This window comes from Pelobates fuscus, chromosome 3, assembly GCF_036172605.1.
Source record: "Pelobates fuscus isolate aPelFus1 chromosome 3, aPelFus1.pri, whole genome shotgun sequence".
Taxonomy (NCBI): Eukaryota; Metazoa; Chordata; class Amphibia; order Anura; family Pelobatidae; genus Pelobates; species Pelobates fuscus.
Window position 1 is genome coordinate 291,941,899 of NC_086319.1, and position 14,127 is coordinate 291,956,025.

The following is a 14,127-nucleotide window of genomic DNA, read 5'->3' on the forward strand; positions in this document are numbered from 1 at the left end:
CCACATCTTCACTGTACATTTTCTTTATAAGTGAGGTCAGTAAAATCTGTTTGCCATAATACTAGCGAGGGTTAAGGTATCTACACAACCTGAGGTTTGATGCTGCTCCAATAGTTACATTTCATACAGGCTGTCAGATCCTTCATTCTACCCTGGATCCAGCAGTTGTACATGCCTGTCTGTGACCTGGCAAATGTACGCTTGTTATTTTAGCTTTTCTTCTCCTCAGTTACCGATGACTCTGCTGCTAAACGCTGTTAATCAGCACGCATGCCACTAATTAAATCATCTTGTGTGTATTAGCAATGAAACCACCTCACAAATAAAAGCGACGGGTGTCTATGGTTTAATTAGGAGCCCTCCAAAGGTTCCAACGCGCTTGGAGGTGATGCTTGTCAAATTAATGTTACATGGCACAGCCTGTTATGTGACTGCACAGGGAGGCTGCCTCACTCTGCAACCAAAGCAGAGCAGACAGCTCTACAGGGAAGGATTTGAGATCCGTGTCATCCTGCATCTGTTACACAATCCTTCAATGAAAGTGCTACCCTCTTTAGGGTTAAACCAAAGTGCATGATATGTGGCATTTAAAGGGTACATTACAGATTTGTTCTCATTTGGAAAACCACACAGGCAGGGCCAGGGCCAAGGGACTTATCAGTAGAACAGTAGATACAGACATAGAGAAAGTGATAGGCAGGAAGAAAACTTAACGAGGAGAAATATACACCGCATAAAAGTAGCACAAATGTGACACATTTTTTTTTCTGCAGCTGATTCATACCTCCGTTATTCGGCAATCAGGACAGAATTGTGTGCTGGCAGACACCCTCAAAATGCTATTTTTGTTGTATGTCATCCTGACCCTCACAGCTCCTTGTGTGTGCATTTCCGCCTCCTTGTGTGTCATTCTTAATTCTCCCTTTACCTCTTTGTAAGCCCTTCCAAAAAGAAAAAAAAAAAAGCATCAAGAGATTGTAGATTGAAAATCTGTATTAGTGGTAGGCAGCGTTCGGCACTCACAAAGTTGTGGACTACATATCCCATAATGCTCCTACATCAATAATGCTGGGAACATCAGAGGTGATGTACTCCACAACATCTGGCCTACAGCAATCTTATACATTTGGTTGCTGATCTATTAGAATAAGGATAGTCACAATGGGGATTTTGTCAAGAGCTTGTCAGAGGTGGCCAAAAGATAGATCTACAAATGTTATCGAGCATACTAATTCCATGATGTTTTGCCAGTATTTAGATAGTAGAAGTTGTAGTTCTATAATGTCTTTGTATCTACCTTTTGAGCACCCCCAATAGCAAGTACAATTATTTATATAGCGCCAACACATTATGTAGCGCCTTACAATAGGAAACAAAACTAACTTTTAATACTAACAAAACATGCATGCCACACAGCAACAATGGATAACGGGGACCCTGCCCAAATGAGCTTGCAATCTAATGACATTCTAAATGGCAGTGGTCCACACTGCTGCTGTAGGCCTAGCCAAATCTACACAGACCCAGTTATATGTTATCAACCAAGCAATAGGTTGCATGTCACTTTACACATGTTTATTGTACTACTTTAAATGTCTGTTCATGTTGTTCTTTTTTTCGTTGTTGAAGTAATTATACAATTTAAATCAGAAATTACATTCATTTAAAGTCCTACAAGTATATTAATATAATGGGCTCATCCCTTTTAGCATTCAGGTTTGTTTTTTTTATAATATTTGAATTTTCATACAACATGCACACATTTGAATTCAACTTGTCCTGAAAAATTATATATCTTTATGTTCTATATTCTGGTAGAGCATTATAATGTAATGATTGGACCTTGTTATTTTAAGTGGAATCACATAAACTGAGACAAGTTAGATAGCTCTCAGTCCCAACACTGATCTTGCATATTTGAAGCATGGTACTCAATGCACTAGTTACCATTTGATCAGATCATGACTGTAATGACGTAGAAGTGCTTCAGAATATTTAATTTAACAACTCCAGAAACGTAAAATATCATTCCAAATTGGTACATTAGAATCCAGCTGATGTGATAGTGTAGCAGACTTGCTGGTAAAATAATGCATACATAAAGACATATGCTCAGACTTGCTGTTAATAGGATGGAGCAGTCTTGGTGTTGTAGGGAATATCGATAGGCGGAAGGTTTGTCCCAATTACATCCAGTTGATCCTTGATGTAAACCACCTCATGACATTTGAGCAGAAGCTGGTGTTTGATAAAGGGCCTTACACGCAGCACTACCTTTCAGCATGTTCTAGGTATAAGATGTGGGCATCCTGCTTGGAAATGTACACAGCAGGTTCAGAACCAACTGCTCCTTTTTATTAAAACATATCTGAACATATCCTGCCGCCACCTTTAATCTATCTACCTATGTCTAGTCGACCTTTTTAATATGTTGTTGTTTCAGGGATTTATTCAGTTTAATATAGACATTTCTACTCAGCCTTTTATCCAATGTGCTCTGAAAATATACATGAAGGCTATGTCAAGTAAGCAGTTTCTCTATACACAATCAGCATTAGTAAACTCCCGGTGAAGGTAAAAAATCTCCTCCATCCCATAGCAGAGAGATGCCTTCTTGCACTCCTCCTTACATTAGGATTTAGATTACCAAAGTAACATTAAAAATAACATATAAAATGTATATCTATATATTGGTTGAGAATGGCTTTATTTCTGTAATTCTTTGTTTCTTAATTGTAGCTAAGTCCAAGTTTAGAGGTCATTGTAGATCATTCAGGGTATTTTTCTATAACACCATTCATTACTTAACACACAAAACTGATATTTTTATTGTTATTTATTTGCAGTTAAGTACAGTTATAGAGGTTATGATAGGTCATTGTATCTCAGGGTATATTATAATGACATGTAATTTTATTGCTTAGCCTTAGTGACAAAGGAGCTGTTACTTTGAATCTTCTATTCATCCAAGTGCAACTTTGTTTCTCAGATTTGTTTTTGCGTGATATGGCGTGTGTACATTAGTATGATCTCTATTAATTACACACAGAATGTTCTTCTATTGTTTTGTAACAGAGCAAGCATCAGATGTTACCTTTATTAATGAGGATGTCGCTAGACAATCTCAGTGCACAGAGACAAATCCTTATCTTACAGCTGCATTTGCTTCTGGGTCTGTGTTTTCTGAAGATTTTCTGGACTCACTTATGTCCATGGTAAGTCACCTTCATTCTCCTATTAAAATGTAGAGTCTCTGCTCAGTGGGTGAAAAGGGTAAAGAACTGGAAAATAATGGGCATATGCTGGTTCCAATGCTAACCTGATTAAGTAGTCAACAGGGGAAGATCTTTGGCAGATCAGTACCAGGTTACCCATTAAGCGGCGTATGCCATCTAGTGCCCGGGATTAGAAAGGGTTCAGCCCCCCTCCCACAGCTCCTAGCCTACTCTACACAACACCCAGCCAACACACACAACACTCACAGAAACAGAGTCCTAGGATCTAGAGGATGAGGCAATCTGGTATCTTGCCTAGGGCCCTGGGAAATTTTGATCCAGCTTTGAGTCTGATTGTAACTGTATGTCAATTATCTGTTTTCCAACATAGACTCTGGTTTAACTAGCCCAAAAGGTTAAACATCAGTTTGATAACCCCTGATAGACTCTCTTGGTGAGTCACATAACATTCACCTTCAGCTTTAACATATAACAGTATTGTTGTATATGTGTGTATTGGGAAACAGGTGCTGACAGTTCTCTGCTTGAAATTAAGGCATTTTGTTCAAGTCAATAATAGTATATTTTGTTTTTGTTGTATGAGTTATGCTTTTTCTCCATTTACACAGGTAACGTCAAACTAAATATATATATAGTTGTGTTTTTATACCTTATTTGGTCAAACCCCAACTGAATTTATAAATAACAATTCCATTTTCATTTTAGCTATATGATAAACATTTTTTCTTTTTATCTTCCTTGTACTGTGGGTAAATTTCAGCTTTTAATTGTTCTCAGAAGTCTTTATGGCCTTTATGAAAATAAATACCTTCTGATTAAGCATTTTGTTTTCCTGGGCTCATTTTTTAATTATCCCAGATTGACAAAACGGCTTAATATAGTTTGGATGGCCAGGCACTGCCATTCACTGCCTTTACTACTGTTCTAAATTATTTAAGCAACTTCAAAGCATTCATTAATAATTTATATCTAATTATATAGAAGAGTTTAGAATTGATCATGAGAAATCCTCCATCCACTCTTATTTTCGCAATTTCAACCAGCTTGACCACTATTTTGTATTAAGGAATTCCCTTAGACCTGTGCAATTTATGTTGTCCTTAAAAACAAAGTTAATGTAGGCTTATTCAGGGGCGTAACTAGAAACCTTAAAACCTAAGGGCCCCCGTGCAAGAATCACTTTGGTTGCCCGCTATAGCAGAAGAGCATAGCAGAAGTGACCAATAGGTAGAACTTCAGCTGCCGTACAAATCCTATGATGCTTTACCAGCTGTTGATCGACTGTTTTCCCAACCTTGAAGGGTTTTTATTTATCAGCAGTATCTGTGAATATAGGCATGTTTTTGTATGAAATATGTTTTTGTGAATGTTTGTGTATGTGTGTATAATGCTGATGTTTGAATGAAGGGGTCTGATAGTTTGTAGGGTTAGCTTTTAAACGTAGGTGTGTATGTAATGTTGGTGTTTGAATGCACATTTTTTTATGTAGTGTTAATGTAAGGGTTGTGTTTGTCTGTAATGTTTGCATGTGAATGTGTGCTGCTATACACACATACAGGGGTACATTGTCATACATAGAAACATGCATACACTGCCACACACACACATTCAGGAAACATATCATTGGTAATTCCCTGCTTCACTAACTGAGCGCTAGAGCCACAAGGGAGAGGATACTATAGAGTGTATCAGCAGGAGGTGCAAACCATGCAATATACCACTGGACCCAATCCTTTTTATATGTCTGGTTAGAAATATATTAAATAAAAATGTAACTGCACTTTTCATTGGGACCTGGCTGGAGAAGTGGTGTCTGGCGATGGACTCTGTGCAGGGCAGCATCAGGGGAGCATATTGTAAATTAAGTAAGCTGCCTGCTGATGGGTCCTCTGCCAGGTGGAATATCAAGGCTTGGTCAGAGTTGTGATCTTTACGACCCTGGTTGTATCAGCAGTGGGCTTATTGTACACTGTTTCAGCGGTATAAAACTCAATGACCACAAGGATAGGAGGGGCAGTGCCCCTACCCCAAGTTGTTTGTTGACATAAACAAATCAATTAGAGTTGGAATGACTAATGATAAGTGTGTAATAGAAAATATATATTGTCTGTCTTTATTAGTTTGCAGTATAGTTCCCCCTCTTTCTTAATGAGATGCTGATGAGATAATGTCAAGATCTGGGACATGTTGAAAATGTGCCCTATTTTTTGAGTATACATCCCTGAGACATGCTTATTATGCTCTAGCAGGGTTTCTGATGTCACCCATTTGCTTTGCATTTATCCATCAAATTGTCTAGGGCCTAAAAGATATTCCTGGGTATTGTCTTGTTTTCTAGGGCTATAGATAACAGCATCAATTTGGGGAATCACACTTCTTTAAAATCGTTGTTTCCAAAAAGGAAGTATCTACAGGTTTATGGTATTGAACAGGGCATGATATCTTATTGAGTCAGGTACTACTGATCTTAATATGTATTTTGTTTGGAATTAAACTGTTCAAAATGTGACATTTCATCAGACTATTCTATTGGTGTCCAGATTACACACACGTTTCATTTTTGTCTGCATATGATTATTTATAAGTATATATAAAATATACCTTTGAGTGCACTCATCAATTCAGTAGAAAAAGTTTTGGAAGCCATATTGATTCCATCTTGTAAATACTAACTATAAGTACAATTGTGTGTGTCGTTTTGTAGCAGGTAGAAAATTAAGGTTTGAATAATTAAGTTACAATTCAGTCATACAATTGTGTTAGAACAAAAGAGTTTGTTATGAAGACCACGGGGTAGGCGGTAGGCTGATGATACAACACAAAAACAGTAGTAAAAGAGTAGTATTGTCTTAAAACCAGCTATCCAGTTGAAGCTGTAAAGGGTAATACTGCCAGGTAATTCTGCAGTGCTCAGGGTTTACTTTAGGCTGCCCTGAAAAACTGTCTGAGGTTTGGTGTGCAAGGGAACACTGTTATAAGGAGCTAAATTAATTTATTTTTTATTTGAAAAGAAATTGTTTCATTCATTAAATATTCAGTGAAAATGAATCAGGAAGTGTGAGTAAATCAATTAGTCAAATGTCTGTCAGAAGATATTACGAGCAACTAAATAATTCCACATCAGATGTCATACTTCATTTTATATTTATGTTCAATGTGTTATCTTCCCATTCGCTGCTGCTGTCTCTTTACATGTCAGAGGCATTGTGGAGTCTTACATGCCAGAGTTAAAGACACACAGTTTATCCTTCATATCTGATGTCAAGGCAGGAAAAGCAGAGACGTTAAAGTAATTAATCACTTGCAAAATAGCAATATATATATATATTATAAAAAGACTAAAACATCAGCAGCAGCACTCATCCTAGCTAAGCAGTAGTGGCCAATCACAGGTGTAACTTTAGAGCACCAGCCTAGAGACACCTCCAAGTTTTCTTTATTACAATTTGAATCGTTCTCTATATCAAGTGCTGATTTACTGTCAGCCACCCAGTAGCTTGTACACTCCTGAGCCTTGTATGGGAGATAATCAAATGAATCTTACAAATTACTATTGTTGTTTTTTTACCATCCAAGCTGTACTTTTAATAATATTTAATTAGATTTTCTCATCCCTCCTGGGTGGTATGTTTATTCCTTCTCGGGTCATTCTCGGGTCCTCTACCAGAGGCCTGGGAGTTTGAGGGTTCTCGCAGTATCTTAGCTGTTCTTAGAACTGCATTCTTCTGGACAGCGATCTCAGTTGTCCCACCTGGAATCTGTTGAAACCACTCCCCCAACTTGGGAGTCACAGTCCCGAGTGCTCCTATCACAACTAGGACTACTACTGCCTGCTACTGCTTTCACTTTCCACATCCTTTTTAGTTCTTCTTTCAGTCCTTGGTATTTCTCCTCCTTCTCGTGTTCCTTCTTCCTGATGTATTGCCACATCCACCACAACTGCAGTCTTCCATTCCTTGTCTATCAACACAATGTCGAGTTGGTTGGCCAGCACTTGCTTGTCTGTCTGGATCTTGAAGTCCCACAGGATCTTAGTCCTGCTATTCTCAACTACCCTTTGTGGTATCTCCCATCTGGACTTAGGCATGTCCAGCCATATACTGTGCAGATGTTTCAGTACTCTGTGTGTGTGTATATATATATATATATATATATATATATATATATATATATATATAGAGAGAGAGAGAGAGAGAAAGATTACATGTATACATATACACATTTTAGAGTGGCCTTTTATTGTGGCCAGCCTAAGGCACACCTGTGCAATAATCATGCTGTCTAATCAGCATCTTGATATGCCACACCTGTGAGGTGGATGGATTATCTCGGCAAAGGAGAAGTGCTCACTAACACAGATTTAGACAGATTTGTGAACAATATTTGAGAGAAATAGGTCTTTTGTGTATTTAGAAAAAGTCTTAGATCTTTGAGTTCAGCTCATGAAAAATAGGGGCAAAAACCAAAGTGTGTTTATAAATTTGTTCAGTGTGTATACAGTTAGGTCTGAATATATTTGGAAACTGACCCAATTTCATAATGTTGTCTCTGTACACTACCACGATGAATTTAAAATGAAACAACTGAGATGCAATTGAAGTACAGACTTTCTGCTTTAATTCATTGTATGCAATGTTTAGGAATTGCAACCATTTTCATACAGTCTATTTTAGGGGCTCAAATGTAATTGTACAAGTTAACACAATAATAAATAAAATGTGTTTTAATACTATGTTGAGAATCCTTTGTAGGCAATGTCTGATTGAAGTCTGAAATGCATGGATATCACCAGACATGAAATGCATGGACATCACCAGACACTGTGTTTCCTCCTTTGTGATGCTTTGCCAGGCCTTTAATGCAGCTGTCTTCAATTGTTATTTGTTCGTGGGTCTTTCTGCCTTAAGTTTTATCTGCAGCAAGTGAAATGCATACTCAATGGGTTGAGAACGGCTGAGTTATTGACTCAGCCATTGAAGAATATTCCACTTCTTTGTCTTAACAACTCCTGGGTTGGTTTCACAGTATGTTTTTGGTCATTGTCCATCTGTAAGGTGAAGTGCCATCTAAACAACTTCACTGAGTTTGGCTTAATCTGAGCAGACAGTAAATTCTTAAACACTTCTGAATTCATCTGTCTGCTTTGGTCTTCTATCACATCATCAATAAACACAAGTGACCCAGTGCCATTGGAAGCCATGCATGCCCATGCCATCACACCAGGGCTGGACTGGCCCACCGGGATACCTGGGGGCTCCGCTGAGCATGTATGTGCCACCGGGTGGCCGGTCCAGTGGCACACACTCTGAGGGGGCCGGCCACCGGCAGCATTCCACGTTGGAGCCGCCGGGCCAGGTGGCAGCCTCACCAGTCCGGCGGCACTCCTGTCACTAATGCTGACTCGCGGAGCATGGTAGAGAGACATTCTCCTCCCTCCTCCTTCAGCCCTCAGTGAGTCAGCATTAGTGACAGGAGTGCCGCCGGACCGGTGAGGCTGCCACTTGGCCCGGCAGCTCCAGCGTGGAATGCGGCCGGCCCCACTCACTCCTCTCAGGTAAATGGGAGGGGAAGACATGAATAAAGAGACACAAGGGGAGGGGGAAAAACAGAGGGGGAATAGGCACAGGGAAAGGGGGGAGAGTGAGACACAGAGGGAGAAAAAGGCGGAATAGATAGATGGTGGAGGGAGCAAAAAGAGACAGAGGAGGAGAGAGAGAGGAAGGGGGGAGAAAGAGACAGAGGGGAAGAGAGATGTGGGGGAGAGAGAGACAGAGTGGAAGAGAGATGTGGGGGGGAGAGAGAGAGAGAGAGAGACACAGGGAAAGGGGGGAGAAAGAGACAGAGAGGCAGAGGGGGAAAGGAGAGAGACACACAAGGGGAGGGGGAGAAAGAGGCAAAGGGGGAAAGGAGAGAGACACACAAGGGGAGGGGGAAAAGGAGGCAGAGGGGGAAGAGAGAGACTGGGAAGGAGAGGGGAAACCCTCCCCCCCATGAGGCTCTCCCCTGCCAGCCGATCTACCTCCCCGTTCCACAGGCACCTTGCGGGCAGCCGGCAGGGGAGGGAGAAAGAGAGGGCCCGGGAGCACAGCCTGCAGCTCCTCTGCGTCCTTCTCGCACAAGCTCAGAGCGTTGCCGCGGTTACCAAGGCAATGCTCTGGCTCTCACGAGAGTGAACTCTAGCCTTGGAGCTATGGGCTAGAGTTCACTCTCACCACTGCAACCACCATGAATTCCTGGTGGTCGCAGTGTTGAGAGTGAACTCTAGCCCCATAGACACACTGCCCCCCCCCCACACACACCATACACATTCACACACTGCCCCCCATACACACACTGCCCCCACACACACACCATACACATTCACACATTGCCCCATAGACACACACACTGCCTCCACACACACACCATACACATTTACACACTGCCCCCATGCACACATTGCCCCCCCCACACATACACAGACCCCCATACACACACACACACACACACACACATTCACAGCCCCACCATACACACATTTCCCCACACACCCTACACATTCACACACTACACCCCCCCACACACACATACACTGAACCTTTCACACACACTACACCCCTCACACATTGCACCACTGCTCCTATACCCTACTACAGCCCCATATCCCAGCAGACCCCAGGTAAGTTGTCAAACTGTTCTTAAGCGGTTTGACTACTTACTCTGTGAGGGGGTCCCGGCACTCCTTGCACCATAACCACTACACAGAGCAGTAGTGGTTATTGTGCATGGATTTTTTTCTTTAAATAATCTACAAGTGCCCCTCCCGGGATCAGACTCTGGATCCTCCACTGGTATATGACATGTATATTAATGTGTGTATTAGTTTTCTATATATATATAAATATAATTATGCCTATTATATTTACACATATATTAATGTACATTTATATATGCATAATACACAGAGAAATGTCATTAATATGTACCATCTGTAATGAGCAGATATTGGCCCAGTCTTGTTGCTAGGTGCATACTCCAGCACAATAACATATTTAAAGTGAAGAGCGCACCCACAGGACTTCAAAATAAACAAGATACCGTACATTTTTTACTGTTGTGCCCTACATACATTCACCATTTCAGTCCCATTACCAAGCTTTCCTTAATATGTCAAGGTAGTTGGACTGAAACATTGATTACATGCAAAGGCACGTCTGCTTAAAATAAATCAGCACTTTTGTTTATTTTGAAGCCTATGAGTGCTTTTTTTTTATGTTGGAGTAATAATTTTTAATTTTAAGTTCTCTTTTCTAACTCTGTATCCGCACTATGCTGGCACGACGCATTATGGGGCTGGTAAATATTTTTTTCCAGGGCTGCTTTTAATTCCCAGTCCGAAACTGCATCACACTGCCTCCACCGTGTTTTACAGATGATGTGGTATGCTTCGAAACATGAGCCGTTCCAAGCCTTCTCCATACTTTTTTCTTCCCATCATTATGGTACAGGTTGATCTTAGTTTAATCTGTCTAATGCTGTAGAATGCTGTACCAGACCTGGGCTGGCTTTTTAGATGCTTTTTTGGCAATATTTAATTTGGTCTTCTATTCTTGAGGCTTATGAATGGTTTGCACTATATGTCGAACCTTCTATATTTGCTCTTGTGAAATCTTCTCTTTATAGTAGACTTGGATAATGATAGGTCTACCTCCACTTCTTCATAAAAGCATATCAATTGAACTGTTAATAGCTCTTGACTGATTCCTCGTATGCATCTGTCACTAGTCTAATACTATCCTTACCTTTTTGTGTCATTTTACCCCACTCCCTCTAGCATGTAAGCTCATTGAGCAGGGGCCTCAACCCCTCTGTTCCGGTGTGTCCAACTTGTCTGTTACAGCTACATGTCTGTTCGTCCACCCATTGTAAAGCGCTGCGGAATTTAAAGAAAGCTACATAAATATCATAATAATAATAATTGTAACGGACCGATTTGCACACAAGAGGATAAAAACCGTTTAGGCGATAATCCCCTTCCAGATAGACAATCAGCTACTGCAATCACCAATCTCCCGAACTGCAAACTGCACCAAGTCACCAACTCCCGAATAGGAAACACACAAACACAGGAAGCAGCCGAACAGGAAAAACCATACGAAAGGTTTACACTCCTGGCAATCGGCATACAATCCAATTCCCCCCAAGAACAAGACGACACTTTGTTTTGAGGGTCAAGCAGAATCTGGTTTACTGGGGCTAACTGCCCGGCTTTTGTGCAGGTCTCCCACCTGGTGGACACTCGCCTAGGGGACCAGATGGGAGACTGGGACACAAAGGATACAAGAACCAATCACAGACGTACACATTTCACCAATCCCACAATGCATTACAATCCCTCCTCTCTGCCCTGGAGATAATTAGGAAGTAATCCAATTATCTCCAAAGACAGAGGCAAAACTCCATTAACCCCAAATTACATACGGTTACATTTAACATATAAAACATACACCTCCTACATATCCACAGATAGCTTAGATCTGAGCGCACATTATTCCCGAATGGCGCTCAGATCACATACATACAGTTCAATCGCCATGGAGCCAAAGTCTTTCCCATAGTCTTTCGTTACACGAATGGCTATCTTGGGTGATGCTGTTCATACTGTCAAACTACCGAATGAACAGTCAGTCGGTTCCACTACCTAATGCAGAGGTAAGGATGCTGGAGGCTCAGCGGTGTTCGCGAAATTAAGTGTCCGTTTTCAGTTCCATAGTTTGGGCGCTGAACACCGCTGGCCGTTCGGGAGCTAAAATGGCCGCTGCCACGTGTTCGGCAAACGAACAAAGGCCACCCAGCGTTTGTCAATTAAGCTGTGGTTAACTGCAGCTGCTGGGTGGTTAATTGACTGCACACTCCAGTTCCCAGGTGGTCCCTAGATCGGTACTTTGTTCGGCTGATTGAATCTACCGAACACCCCGGCAGAAAGGCACGAATAAGCCTTTCTGCAGGGAAAATAAAGGTTTGAACTGCAGGGCCATAGTCTAAAGGGAGCAGGCGAGCAACCAGGCTTCTCCAGTGCAAAGTGGCGAGGTTGGTTTCGCCACAATAATAAATGGCTGGATGCTGTGAAAGGGTTTTTTGTTTACTATGGAAAGGATCCAATGATCATACATTGGATTCCGTGGACATCCAAGCCTTTTTGTGTTGCAGAACTCTATACCCTATACTGGGCACAGGGTGACCAAAATAGAAGAACAATCTGAGAACCTACATAAAGTGTCCATCTTCCATCCCCAGTGATATACTCATAGTTTAAGTATAAGCCACTAGTGGTTCTCATTTTACTTATCACGTGTTTGACACAGGGCACTTTTTGTTTTCTTCTCTTCTGTTTTTTTTTCTATATTAGATTGAATTAATAAAGTTTATTTCTTTTTAAATCTAAGAAGTGTTTAATAACTTTTGGGACTTTCCTCAGGATATCAAAAGTTTTAATCAGAAGCTGTGAATGCAGACTACCATTTGGAGTTTTGCTTTTTGTAAAGCTTTGCACACATTTTAGACACAATGAAAGTGTCATTATCACATAGGACAATAGAAAAATAATGTTCCCAGGCTGTCTTAATAATTATATTAGTAATTTTACAAAAGCACCTGTAGGATATGTGACACAGTACAATAGGAACGAATAGGCACACAACATATTAAAACCTAAGATGGTATAGTGAGGCTTGTTCTCTAGAGTTTATAATCTAAAGGGACAATGGTGGCTTCCAAACCTCTTAGAATAATCTCTGCCTAGAATTTCTCCTGCCAGTATCCTTAACTCAAGATAGCTAATGAAAAGTTTATGACATCATCTTAAAGTCTATCTAAAGTCTATCTAAAATTCTTGAAAAGGAACAAATTGATGTGGAGATAACAGCAGGCTTTTAGTTTTTATTATATCTGCAGGGAGTACAGCTTTAAGTAGGCACTATTTTTCTTGGCAGGCAAAAGGGTGGTGTAATACTACAGAAATAATAAAGACGTAATATTTAGGGGCGTTGGAACTGGAAATAGATGGAAATATGTGTCAAAAAGTTACAAAAGTTGATGTTACTGTAGCATGGCTGTCACACATGACATGCACACATGGTACCAGATGCTAGAGCCATGGTATCAGCTGACATGCTGCTATTGTTCGCTGCTATTGCAACCAAAGTTGTTACAGACTTCTAGATAAAACAATCTAAAGATCCATTTTACTCTTTCCTTCTATTATTTTTGTATTTTTAAAAATCTGCTGAGAACTAAATGATTCATAATGCACTTTTAAATTAATAACATTACTGTTTGCTTATTGCATTGGTTCGTCTTTGAAGTTTTCCCAAATATCTTCTTGTGTAGCTCTGTTTCTTGTTAAATAAGAAAGAATCTTCAAGAACCCCTCATCTGTCACATGCTTTTAAAAACGTTGTCGAACTTAGAGCTAGTTTAAAGCTTAGTTCACTGTATATGGTATACAGAAATAAGAATTTGTGTGTTTTCAAGGCGCTTTCAGTTAATAATTGAATAGAATTATAGCAGCTACCACACAAATAGGGACTCTCTACCCTATAGATTAGTACAAAAAAGATGAAGTGCACACTCAGTATTGGAAATTAATAATAAAAACCACCACTGGTGTGCATGTGGAGCGCTTACAAATTTGTTGACTCACCCATATGGGTTAACATACATATGTATGGAAAACGTGACTCATAGCGATATATATGAAACAAATGTAAATTCAAGAAATAGTGCAGATAACGTTTTCAATAAGTGCAGTGAGGGAATATTCTATATGGTCTCACTCACATGTAGCAGAGCCCTATAGGATAGGCTCAGATCTCAATGGCCTGCGTGTGCTTATGGTGACACAGTACCCAAT

At 40.4% G+C, this 14,127-nt stretch overlaps 1 protein-coding gene across 1 annotated transcript in view; it reads left to right on the top strand.

Annotated features, from left to right (window-relative positions):
• KCNU1 (potassium calcium-activated channel subfamily U member 1) overlaps positions 1 to 14,127 on the top strand; it is a 105,348-nt gene that overhangs the window by 60,582 nt on the left and 30,639 nt on the right. The window contains exon 6 of the mRNA XM_063445599.1: positions 3,076 to 3,215. Within this exon, the coding sequence (XP_063301669.1) occupies positions 3,076 to 3,215 (140 nt within the window). The remainder of the gene's footprint in view (positions 1 to 3,075; positions 3,216 to 14,127) is intronic.